At 45.2% G+C, this 13426-nt stretch overlaps 1 protein-coding gene across 1 annotated transcript in view; it reads right to left on the bottom strand.

Moving 5' to 3' along the window:
• Window positions 1-10212, bottom strand: part of LOC124607318 (solute carrier family 22 member 19-like) — a 59053-nt gene extending 48841 nt beyond the window's left edge. Inside the window, exon 1 of the mRNA XM_047139617.1 lies at window positions 10107-10212. Within this exon, the coding sequence (XP_046995573.1) occupies window positions 10107-10174 (68 nt within the window). The 5' untranslated portion in view covers window positions 10175-10212. The remainder of the gene's footprint in view (window positions 1-10106) is intronic.
• Between the last annotated feature and the right edge of the window lie 3214 nt (window positions 10213-13426).

Genomic DNA, 13426 nt, shown 5'->3' on the forward strand with positions numbered 1-13426 from the left:
TGTGGCGGCGCTCGGTCTGTAATCACTGATAGTGGCGACACGCGGGTCCGACGTATACTAACGGACCGCGGCCGATTTAAAGGCTACCACCTAGCAAGTGTGGTGTCTGGCGGTGACACCACAGTAATAATCAAAGGTGCTGGTGACATCTTTCAATCTCCGACTTTATCCTGCGAATGAGAGAACACTTTGGGAGCCCCATCCACATAGAGAGAGATGTCAAATGGTAAAAATCTTAAAGAATTTATAAAGTGTTGCCGCTAAGGAATGTAGGTTTTGCACGTCTTCTCTGCTGAAGGCCATATTCTACACTAAGAAACAATATTTCCGTGTTGTGATGTGGGTTGTGCAACTGAGTTTGCAATATGTCCGCATGTATATAGCACTCGCAAAGTAATTGGTGGGAGGGGTGGGGGGCTTGCAATGATACAGAAACTGAGACAGCGATGAGAGGTTTTGTTGACGTGACAAGTCGTCGGGAGTGGGGGTTTGGGACACGAGTAAATGGGTAAAATGCGTTGCAGCTACGGAAAAACTGTTTGAAATTACGACAATTGATGGAAAATGGAAAAAAAGTCACTGAATAAGCAACGAAAGGATAACGTTCTACTAGTCGGGGCGTGGAATGTCGGAAGCTTTAACGTGGGAGGGATGATAGAAAATCTGAAAAGGGAAATGCAAAGCGTCAGTCTAAAAATAGTAGGGGTCAGTGAAGTGACATGGAAAGAAGACAAGGATTTCTGGTCAGATGAGTATGGGGTAGTACCGACAGCAGCGGAAATTGGTATAACAGGAGTAGGTTTCGTTATGATTAGGGAGGTAGGGCAGAGAGTGTGTTCGTGTGAACAGTTCGGTGACAGCGTTGTTATTATCCAAATCGACAGCAAGCCAGCACAGACGTTAGTTCAGGTATACATACAGACGTCGTAAGTTGAAGATTAAGAGACAGAGAAAGTATGTGAGGATATTGAAAGGGTAATACATTACGTAAAAGGAGATGAAAATTTAATGGCCATGGAGGACTGTAATGGAGTTGTAGGGGCAGGACTAAAAGGAAAGGTTACTGGAGAATATGGGCTTGCGACAAGGAATGAGAGAGGAGAAAGACTTATTGAGTTCTATAACAAATTTCAGCTAGTAACAAAGAATATTCTTTCCAAGAATCACAACAGGAGGAAATATACTTGGAAAAGGCCAGATGATACGGAAAGATTTCATTCAGATTACATCATGGTGAGACAGAGATTCAGAAATCAGATACTGGGGTGTAAGGCGTGCCCAGACCACAATCTAGTAGTGTTGAAGAGTAGGCTGAAGTTTAAGAGATTAGTCAGGAAAAATCAATACGCAAAGAAGTGGGATACAGAAGTACTAAGAAATGACGACATACGCTTGAAGTTCTCTAAGGCTATAGATATAGCAATAAGGAATAGCTCAGTAGGGAGTACAGTTGAAGGGGAAAGGACATCTCTAACAACGACAATCAAGGAAGTTGGAAAGAAAAACATAGGCACAAAGAAGGTAACTGCGAAGAAACCATCGATAAGAGAAGAAATACTCCAGCTGATTGATGAAAGAAGGAAGTACAAAACTGCTGAGGATAATTCAGGAATACAGAAATACAGCTCACTGAGGAATGAAATAAACAGGAAGTGCAGGGAAACTAAGACGAAATGGCTGCATGAAAAATATGAAGAAATCGGAAAAGAAATGATTGTCGGAAGGACTGACTCAGAACATAGGAAAGTCAAAATAACCTTTGGTGAAATTAAAAGAAAGGGTGGTAACATGAAAAGTGCACCAGAAATTCAACTGTTAAATACAGAGGAGAGAGAGGAGAGGTGTACACTGAAGGCCTCAATGAGGGGGAAGATTTGTCTGACGTGATAGAAGAATAAACAGGAGTTGATGTAGAAGAGATAGGGGCTTCAGTATTAGATTTAGAGTTTAAAAGAGCTTTGGAGGACTTAAGGTCAAATAAGGCAGAAGGGATACATAACATTCCACCAGAATTTCTAAAATCATTGGGGCAAGTGACAAGGAAACGATTATTCAGTTTGGTGTGTAGAATGTGTGAGTCTGGCGAAATACCATCTGATTTTTGGCAAAAATCATCCACACAATTCCGGAGAGTGCAAGAGCTGACAAGAGCGAGAATTATCACACAATCAGCTTAACAGCTCATACACCCAATTTGCTGACAAGAATAATATACAGAAGACTGGAAAAGAAATTTGAGGTTGTGTTAGATGACGAACAGTTTGGCTTTAGGAAAGGTAATGGCAATGTGTTGCGGTTGATAATGGAAGCAAGACTAAAGAAAAACCAAGATACATTTTATAGGATTTGTCGACCTGGTAAAAGTGTTCGACAATGTAAAGTGGTGCAAGATGATTCGAAATTCTGAGAAAAATGGTTGTAAGCTGTAGGGAGAGATAGGTAACAGACAATATGTACAAGAACCAAAAGTAAATAATAATACTGAACGAACGATAACGGAGTGCTTGGATTAAAAAGAGTGTAAGACAGCGATGTTCTCTTCCACCCCTACTCTTCAATCTGTACATCAAAGAAGCAATGATGGAAATAAAAGGATGGTTCAGGAGTGGGATTAAAATTCAAGATGAAACGATATCAGCTACACACTTCGCTGTTGACATTGGTATCGTGAGTGAAAGTGAAGAAGAAATTACATGATCTGCTGAATGGAATGAACTGCCTTCTTAGTAGATAATATTAATTAAAAGTAAATCGAAGAAAGAGGAAATTAATGAGAAGTACCAAAAATGAGAACTGCGAGAAACTTATCAGGATTGATGGTCACGAAGTAGATGAAGTTAAGGAATTCTGCTATGCAGGCAGTAAAATAACCAGTGACCGACGGAGCAAGGAGGGCATCAGAAGCAGACTAGCACTGACAAAAAGGGCATTCCTAGCAAAAGGAAGTCTGCTAGTGTCAAACATAGACCTTAACTTGAGGGAGAAATTTCTGAGAATGTATGTTTGGAGCACAGCAATGTATGATAGTGAAACGTGGTCTGTGGGAAGACCGGAACAGAAGTGAGTCGACGCATTTGAGATGTGGTGCTACAGACAAATGTTGAAAATCAGTTGGACTGATAAGGTAAGGAATTGGGAGGTTCTGTGCAGAATTGGAGAGGAAAGTAATATGTGGAAAACACTGACAAGGAGATCTATTAAGGCATCAGGGAATGACTTCCATGGTAGTAGAGGGAGCTTTAGTGGGCAAAAACTGTAGAGGAAGACAGAGATTGCAATACACCCAGCAAATAATTGAGGCCATAGATTGCAAATGCTACTCTAAGATGATGAGGTTGGCACAGGAGAGGAAGTCGTGGAGGGCCACATCAAACCAGTCGGAAGAGTGATGATTCAAAAAAAAAAAATAAATAAATAAATAAATAAAAGACGTATCATACATTCGGAAATCTGCTTCATGATCCTGTTTTTGAGCCCCTGACTTCATTAATTATTTTAGTTCTTTTGTGATGAAGAAAACTCTTTGTTTTTATACACTAGCCCGTGACGTGTGTATGACCATCCGGTCCACCGAGCGCTGCAGGCAAGCGGGGTGCGCTCAGCCGTTGTGAGGCAAACTGAGGAGCTACTTGATTGAGAAGTAGCAGCTCCAATCTCGTGAACTGACATACACGGCTGGGAGAGCGGTGTACCGACCACATGCTCCTCCATATCCACATCTAGTGATGCTTCTGGAATGGAGGTGAGACGGTGGCTGGCCGGTACTGTTGGGCCTTCATGGCCTGTTTTGGGTGGCGTTTAGTTTAGTTCTATGACGTATACATCCCAGTACTTTTGTATTTTACATTAATTGACAAACTTGTCTGCGGGGCCAGATATGTGTAGTTCCTCATAATATTCTGTTGTTAATTGTGCATTAATTTGTTGTTACATTGATGTTAATGATTACAATATCACATTTTTGGTAATAATTCTGGTTGGTGTTCCCTCTTTTCCCTGCTCCAACTAGACCTGAAGATGATCTACAGAGCAAGATTTAAACCAGTAGGCGGTAATAAAGGATATGATCCAGACGCTATTTGTTTATTTACACTCCTGGAAATGGAAAAAAGAACACATTGACACCGGTGTGTCAGACCCACCATACTTGCTCCGGACACTGCGAGAGGGCTGTACAAGCAATGATCACACGCACGGCACAGCGGACACACCAGGAACCGCGGTGTTGGCCGTCGAATGGCGCTAGCTGCGCAGCATTTGTGCACCGCCGCCGTCAGTGTCAGCCAGTTTGCCGTGGCATACGGAGCTCCATCGCAGTCTTTAACACTGGTAGCATGCCGCGACAGCGTGGACGTGAACCGTATGTGCAGTTGACGGACTTTGAGCGAGGGCGTATAGTGGGCATGCGGGAGGCCGGGTGGACGTACCGCCGAATTGCTCAACACGTGGGGCGCGAGGTCTCCACAGTACATCGATGTTGTCGCCAGTGGTCGGCGGAAGGTGCACGTGCCCGTCGACCTGGGACCGGACCGCAGCGACGCACGGATGCACGCCAAGACCGTAGGATCCTACGCAGTGCCGTAGGGGACCGCACCGCTACTTCCCAGCAAATTAGGGACACTGTTGCTCCTGGGGTATCGGCGAGGACCATTCGCAACCGTCTCCATGAAGCTGGGCTACGGTCCCGCACACCGTTAGGCCGTCTTCCGCTCACGCCCCAACATCGTGCAGCCCGCCTCCAGTGGTGTCGCGACAGGCGTGAATGGAGGGACGAATGGAGACGTGTCGTCTTCAGCGATGAGAGTCGCTTCTGCCTTGGTGCCAATGATGGTCGTATGCGTGTTTGGCGCCGTGCAGGTGAGCGCCACAATCAGGACTGCATACGACCGAGGCACACAGGGCCAACACCCGGCATCATGGTGTGGGGAGCGATCTCCTACACTGGCCGTACACCACTGGTGATCGTCGAGGGGACACTGAATAGTGCACGGTACATCCAAACCGTCATCGAACCCATCGTTCTACCATTCCTAGACCGGCAAGGGAACTTGCTGTTCCAACAGGACAATGCACGTCCGCATGTATCCCGTGCCACCCAACGTGCTCTAGAAGGTGTAAGTCAACTACCCTGGCCAGCAAGGTCTCCGGATCTGTCCCCCATTGAGCATGTTTGGGACTGGATGAAGCGTCGTCTCACGCGGTCTGCACGTCCAGCACGAACGCTGGTCCAACTGAGGCGCCAGGTGGAAATGGCATGGCAAGCCGTTCCACAGGACTACATCCAGCATCTCTACGATCGTCTCCATGGGAGAATAGCAGCCTGCATTGCTGCGAAAGGTGGATATACACTGTACTAGTGCCGACATTGTGCATGCTCTGTTGCTTGTGTCTATGTGCCTGTGGTTCTGTCAGTGTGATCATGTGATGTATCTGACCCCAGGAATGTGTCAATAAAGTTTCCCCTTCCTGGGACAATGAATTCACGGTGTTCTTATTTCAATTTCCAGGAGGGTATTATAAGGCGTGCATAGTTGTGCATCGCAGTCAGCTATAGCCAAAACTCGACACAGTGCCATCATCCTTCTCAACACCGACCTGAACACACCTGTCTGACAGCCTGCCTGATACAACCTCCGCCTTCGTTTTAGGCGCGAGCAGTGAAACAACAGGAACATGCAATAGGAGCCAATGGACGTCGAACCACTTCGAACTGCTACTACCATCTCCCAGCTTTGCCAAGGCAATCAGTGGATGAGTATTCTCGAACTGAGGAGCCATGGAGGCCGAACCGCTGTTCACACCTGAACTGCATTTGGCACTCACTCCTCCTGCAGGTAAGAACAAGCAGTGCTCCAGAAATCGTCGATCGGCCAGCAATTCCTCTAATGCTGCCTATTTTCGACCCAGCCGATTACAAAAAGGAAATAGCGAAGAGCAAGCAGCGCCGCAGAAACCGTCGATCGGCCAACATCTAAACATTCTGCGTGGTGTCTGTTTGTTCTATATCGTGTCTCCCTACCACTTTCGCGCAACGACGCTGTGAGCGTGTTTTTTAGGGAATTGACTAGTTTGAACCTGGGACCTGTTGCTGGTAAGGAGACGCCAGACCACACATGACATGTAGAATTCAGAAGAGTTCAGTGAGACTAGCGATGATATAACCAAATACTTAATGATTTCAGCGTCAGCTCCACTGCACTCCCTGTAAAAGAATCTTAATACTAACTAAATTTAGTGGAAGGGGTTCAAGGGTTTCCTATTTTTAGTTAGCTGGTAAAATAACGTCGAAAAAGCAGTTAAGTTTACCATTGGAAATTTTATTCTACTCACAAAACATTGTTTATAAATTGCACTATTGATAAAAGGAAATGTTTTAATACAGGATGGTAAAAACCAACTGTGTTCAACAAAAATGTGAACGAATATTCCCTGAATGCGTTTCCAAGTTCTACAATGGATCGAAGGATGACCTATGCCATATCACGTCTATAATCTAGGTTTAAATTAAGTTTCACAAAAGAGAAAACTATCAAAATGGTCTACAGTGATCCTCAATTAGGTTTAATTACTTATCTAACTTGTCGTAAATTACAGTGGCTGATGTGGCTTCTCAATAACTATGTAAGAGAAAAATCATCGCGTTTCGGATTTTTACTTCAAGTGGCAAATGTGAACACCATGAGCTTTAATTGACGATCTACACTAGTATTACGTAAAGGGGATGTAACAGATGAGACTTCTGCGGTTCTGAGTGAAGCCTTATGCTCTCAAAAATGCGGCATCACGTGCGTTCATTACCTTGTCGTTGACCGTCAGGGAGCGGTGGCCGGCGCAGCTCCGTCCAGCTCGCCCTCTCGGAAGCAACTCTCCCTAACTTCTCGTTACTATAATTTACCGAAGTTGGTTTAAAAAAAACTATCTGGCTGTGTTTTCATCTAACCAATCAGGGTCTCAATGTTAACCTTAAGCTCTGCCTACAAAAATTCTGTCTATACAATGAGAAACGTTATACTTTTCGTGGTGGGGCAATGTTTTTTAAAGTTTGCAACGTAACAGAGACGCGAAAAAGTCTCACGCTAAAACTTGCAGCTGGTGTGGTCCTTTTAGCGTTATCGTAAGATCTATACTGTTCTTCTGGAGGACTCTATCTTATAACATGGGCTGGGGGGTGGTCCTAAAGTAACAGAGACGCGAAAAAGTCTCACGCTAAAACTTGCGGGTTGTGTAGCCCTTTTTGTGTTGTCATAAGATCTATACTATTATTCTGGAGGGCTCTAGCTTTTAACATGGGCTGGGGGGTGGTCCTGACGTGACAGAGACGCGAAAAAGTCTCACGCTAAAAACTTGCGGGTGGTGTAGCCCTTTTTGTGTCATCGTAACATCTATACTGTTCTTCTGGAGGGCTCTAGCTTTTAACATGGGCTGAGGGGTGGTCCTGACGTAACAGAGACGCGAAAAAGTCTCACGCTAAAACTTGCGGGTGGTGTCCTAGCGGTTAGCTGGCGACGTGGGTGTCCGTCCGTCCCTTATCGTAGGGCCTTCCAGCTTAACACGGTTCTGCTCTCAGCTTCTGTTCTCGTTTCTCTCCTCGGAACTGCGTCTGTCTCACGGCGGGAAGGTATGACATGCATTTAGGCATTCTTGTGTTAGTCTGTGGTATTCCATTTGCTCACTCGTTACTCGTATTTCTTTGGTTAATTTAATGTCACGATTTATTCGGAGCTATGTGACATACTACTGGATTTGCTTATCATGTCAGGGTTTTTATGGAAGGTGTTGGATTTGCCTGACACCTTACAAACAGTTCCTCAAATGCAGCCTATATTCGACCCAGCCGATCACGAAAAGGTGAAACGACAGTAACATGCAATGGGAGCCAATGGACGTCTAACCACTTCGAACTCCTGAGCTACTACCATCTCCCAGCACTGCCTAGCAATCAGTCGCTGAGTATTCTCGAACTGAGGTGCCCTGGAGGCCGAACCGCTTTTCACACTGGGTTTGGCACTCACTCCCCCTACAGGTAAGAACAAGCAGCGCCCCAGAAACCATCAATTGGCCAGCAGTTCCTCAAATGCCGCCTATATTCGACCCAGTGGATCACGAAAAAGAAATACCGAAGAACAGTCAGTGACCCAGAAACCGTCGATCGTCCAGCAGTTCCTCAAATGCCCCCTATTTCGACCCAGCCGATCACGAAAAGGAAATACCGCGGGAGGCTTTTGTATAGTCGGCTGCACTTCTCTCTTCCTTTCATGATGAAATCACCAGAAGTTGGACCCTTTATGGCCCTAAGTGCCTCTTGAAGAGCTCTAGAGCATAACATAAACAATTCAAACATTACAGAAACATCTAGAGCATTTATGTAATATATCGACTCTCTAGACGTTAGCAGGAATCCTTGTGGTCTACTATGCTATGGTATTGTGGGACAATACTTCTGTGATATGTCTGACTGTTTGTGATTCTCCACATCAAAAGAGTTAGTATAGTAAACAGGCTTTTTTAACAGTGGTAGCTGGTTAAATGCCTTTTAAAGTCATGAGAGCTACCCTGTTTGCTGCTTGTCATGGTCAGTCTACAATGCATCAATGACGCAACTATATAATCATATGTTCACAACATACACTCGTCAACCAGAACATTATGACCATCTACCTAATAGCCAGTTTATCCACCTTTGGCACGGATAACAGCAGCGACACAGTGTGGCATGGAAGCACTGAGGCCTTGGCAGGTCGCTGGAGGGAGTTAGCTCTATGTCGGCACACACAGATCACCTAATTCCCCTAAATTCCAGGGAGGGGGATGATGAGCGCTGACGCCACATTCAGCCTCATCCCAGATGTGTTCAAATGGGTTCATATCTGGCCAGTTGGGGAGCCAGAAAGTCAACTGAAACTCACCACTATGTTCCTCAAACCACTCCAATAACACTCAAGGCCTTGTGGTATGGTGCCTTATTTTCTCGAAAACAGCCACTGTTCTTGGGAAACATGATCCTCACGAGGGGGTATATGTGGTCTCCAATCAGTATATGATACTCCTTGGCCGTCACGATACTTTGCACGAGCTCCACTGGATCCATGGATGCCCATATGAATGTTTTCCAGCTTAATGGAGCCACTCCAGCTTGTTTCTGACGTGCAGTGTAAGTGTCCAGCGATTCGTCCCTTTCATCGGTATGGTGAAAGAGGTATTGGGATCCATCACACCTTGCAATGATCTCCCACTGTGCCAACGTCAAGTGCTGATCGTCGGGTGCCCATTTCTGTCGTAGTTGCCGATGATGTGGTGTTAACATTGGCACATGCATGGGTCGTTGGCTGCGGAGGCCCATCGTTAGGAGTGTTCAGTGCACTGTGTTTTCAGACACACTTATACTCTGCCCAGCATTTAAGTCTGACTGCAGTTCCGCCACAGTTCGCTGCCTGTCCAGTTTTACCAGTCTGCCCAGCCTGCAACGTCCAACATCTGCTATGAGAGATGTCTGCTCTAGGCCACGACGTCTGGATGTGGCCCCACATTCGTTTGGCCACGTGTTGAAGACACTCACCACAGCACTCATCGAACACCTGACAAGTTGTTCAGTTTCCGAAATGCTCATTTCGAGCCTCTGGACCACCAAAATCTGCCCTTGGTGGAACTCAGATACATTGAATGGCTTCCCCATTCTACACACAGACAGTATGCTCACTGATACTACATGCATTGTATGTCGGTAGTCATAATGTTCTGGCTGATCAGTGTATTTTTACATTCATTATAAATTTCACTAAAATATATACATGAGTAGCTAATACGTTTAAAAGCAGAAAAACCACAAATTTTTAGCTTCAAAATAAGAGTAATTTTAAAAACCCTTTCACAGTGGAGTATGTACAATGCAATTGATGAAATACGTAACCAAGTCAGATGTTACCACTACGATGATTCATCGGTTTCAGTCATCAGCAAGCAACCGTCATGTATTCCAGGTTTTTATTTTAAACAATGCTTTCACTCGGATCTAATGAACTAAAAGTATATATTCACCGTCCACCGCCAAAAATTGACATTTTCGTTCGAGTTTAAAAAATTATATGAAACAAATTAGATTCACAAACCTGCTAATAAGTAATAAAACTGTATTTTTAAAGAGATTCCTGTTGGTAATGATGCTTCTGATACCCATGTTTGGAGTTCTCTGTTCAGACAGGTAATTAAGCTTCATCAACGTGTCACAAGGTAGGGGCTTTCCATTTGTTGCTGCTACCCTCTCCAGAACCTTGAGAGCCTCTTCTGGTCGTCCTTTACTGAGTAGCCACCTCGGAGATTCTGGTAAATATCTACGGAACAAAAGGAGAACACATCAGGCTGCAGAACTCACCATTTCATTAAAGTTGCAACAGCACTCACTTGTACCCTTACGAGTACTGTAATCTCCAACTGTGCATCAGTGATATATAAGAGGGCAATACGGTTTGAATAAACCTCCTAAGATAGTTATGAACTTCAAAAACTTGCGTCAGTCATTCAGTTTTTATCTCAGCTCTTTAAATTAGAAAAAATGTTTAGGGAAGTGAATATGCTGGTATCATTATCGATACTTATCTGATGTAGGAGTAGAGCGGTGGGCAAGATATTAAAAAAATTGTGCCACTAACAATGAAATCCAAGGCGTTGAACTAGAGGAATAATGTGCTAATTAGCAGAGATCGTTAAAAGAGATTGCAATTGCTTGACATTAGCAACTGGTTCAAGACATATGTCGGAGGGGAAACTGGAGTGGGAGGGGAGAATAAAAGAGAAACAGTAGCGGAAGAGGTAAAGTAAAGAAAGATGGAAAAGTAAATAAGCAGCAAAAATACACTGCCATTTGTGAAAAGTACATCACCAAGAAGGAATTACCCGAATAGCGCCATACTTGGTGGAAGCAGCGACGGGCGTGCAAGCACTAGCGATTAGTGATGAGGAGCTCGTGAATGAGTCGTTCAAATGAACGCTTCACTCCAGTGAAGTGTGAACTAACCACTCAATTTCAATGAACTGGTACTTCAAACTCTTCACAGATAGCACACTCCACACTTTTTTCTAGTTCACTCACTCTCTCCCCCTCTCCCACTACATCGCCGCTACGTCACTCATCCTCCCTTCACTTCAGTCCTCCCTCTACTGCCTGTCGACGAATCGCGCGGTGTTTGTCTGGAACGATAGGTTTACGAGGTGTTGGGGAGGTGAGGGGCGAGGAGAATGCAGCGTCAGCTGCTTCCTGCAGTGCTGACATCATTACCCGTGACTATTTGTGCAGTTAAACTTCGCGTCTACGGGTAGCCTACCGTTGGCAGCGCTTGCAGACAAATGAATGTTAAAGATACAAACGAAGAGGCTGGCTGTGTGAGCATGCACAGCCAACATGAAAATAAGAGGTTTGTTAATAACACTGAAAGAGGGATTTTACGTAAAAGCGTACCAATGACTACAGATGACAGTTTACGTTTTGAATCTGGAGGATTATTATTCTCAACAAAAATAAAATCTACAGGAAAACTTCTGAATAATTACTTAACGTAGGTATATAGACTTTGTGACAGTAGTAAACATACTCATTCTATTTTGGATTAAGTTTTAAAAGGAACATAAAATTGGACTGCATTTCGTTGGTAGCCCTAGTTTTCAGTCCATGAATACAACAAATAATGTTTAATTTGGCAGATAAAGACTTTTTGGGCGCTTCATGAGAAAATGTCGAGCAAGATTAAATGTAATACCTTCTTTATATGTGACAGGCTCCTCTGTTTATCTTTCCTTTGTCCCCCTCGACCATGCTCTATTTAAGTTAACTCAGACGCTGTAAGAGCGTAAAACGTTTCGTGCACGTTACTGCATAGTTCGGCCATCTGTTGGTAAAATTATGAAGTACTACGAAGCTTTATTGTACGAGCGAGGCGAAGCGAGCGCAGCCGCGGCTGAGCTTCGAACTGGGCAACTTCGCCAGGCTTCCGTACTTCATGAATGAACTACTTCATTTGAACGCTTCACGGCAAAGAGTGAAATGAATGAAGTAGTTCACGGGAATGAACGAGTTCGACCCATCTCTACTAGTGATACGTTTTGCAGCGAGATGGGACACATGTAGACCGAGCAGAGAGCCCTCTCGTGTCGGTCCGACAGGGTCGGTGTTGCGCCTAGTGTAGTCGGTGCACAGCTGTCACACAAAGTGGAAACAATACAGTGAGTGTCAGTACGCCTCGTCGACGTCAAAGGGAGCCACATCGGCGTGTGAGCGAGTTCGAACGGGGCAGAATGATCGGTCTCCGGCAAACGAGGTTGTCATACCGTGACATTTCGGCTCGCACAAGGCATGCTGCTACGGCAGTGATGCGTGTGTAGAAGCAGTGGATAGAGAAAGGTCTTACCCAGTGACGAGCGGGAACTGGACCACGGAACATGACCACAACACAGGATGACCGTCAACTTGCCCACATGGCCTTTACGGACTGTACAGCGTCATCCACAGTGTTGGTTCCTCGTTGGAGCAGTGCAACAGGTGTGCACTTGTCTGCATCGACGGTTCGTCACCATCTGCTGTAGGTCGGACTGGTTTCACGCATGCCATTACCTCGGCTTCCATTGTCCAGAAACCACAAGCTCCTCCGACTGCAATGGGTACGTGAACACTTGTAATCTTTACGGATGAGTCACGCTTCTATGTGCTCTACAGTGATGGCCGCATACGTGTCCGGAGGTACCGTGGTGAGCGCAACCTGGAGCTGCAAAGCAGACAAACACCAGGTTTGATGTTTTGAGGCACCATTGGTTACAACAACCGATCTCGCCTCGTACGTATTGCGGGCACTTTGAACAGCAACCGGTACCTAATGGAGGTTGTGGAGTCTGAGGTACTCCGCCTGCTTTAGGCATCTCCACTGACAGCAGGACAATTCCCGGCCACATGTTGCGAGGAATGTACAAGCCTTCTATGAAGAACGACTGGTACCATTGATTCCCTGGCCTGCACGTTCGCCAGACATGTCACGCATCGAACATATTTGAGCATATGGTTGGTCAGCACCTGGTGCTTCACAATCTTCCAATAACTGGTGTAACAGATTTGTTAGCTCAGATACAAACTGCGTGGAGGGAAATCCCTCAGAAACGTATTCAGAACCCCATTGATTCTATGCCACGGCGTACAGCAGCACTAATTGCAGTGCATAGTGGCCACATGACATACTGAATAGTAGGGCTCAAAGGACATGTACAGATTTGAAAAAAATGGTTCAAATGGCTCTGAGCACTATGAGACTTAACATCTGTGGTCATCAGTCCCATAGAACTTAGAACTACTTAAACCGAACTAACCTAAGGACATCACACACATCCATGCCCGAGGCAGGATTCGAACCTGCGACCGCAGCAGTCGCGCGGTTCCGGACTGAGCGCT

The sequence above is a fragment of the Schistocerca americana genome, chromosome 3 (genome assembly GCF_021461395.2).
Source record: "Schistocerca americana isolate TAMUIC-IGC-003095 chromosome 3, iqSchAmer2.1, whole genome shotgun sequence".
Taxonomy (NCBI): Eukaryota; Metazoa; Arthropoda; class Insecta; order Orthoptera; family Acrididae; genus Schistocerca; species Schistocerca americana.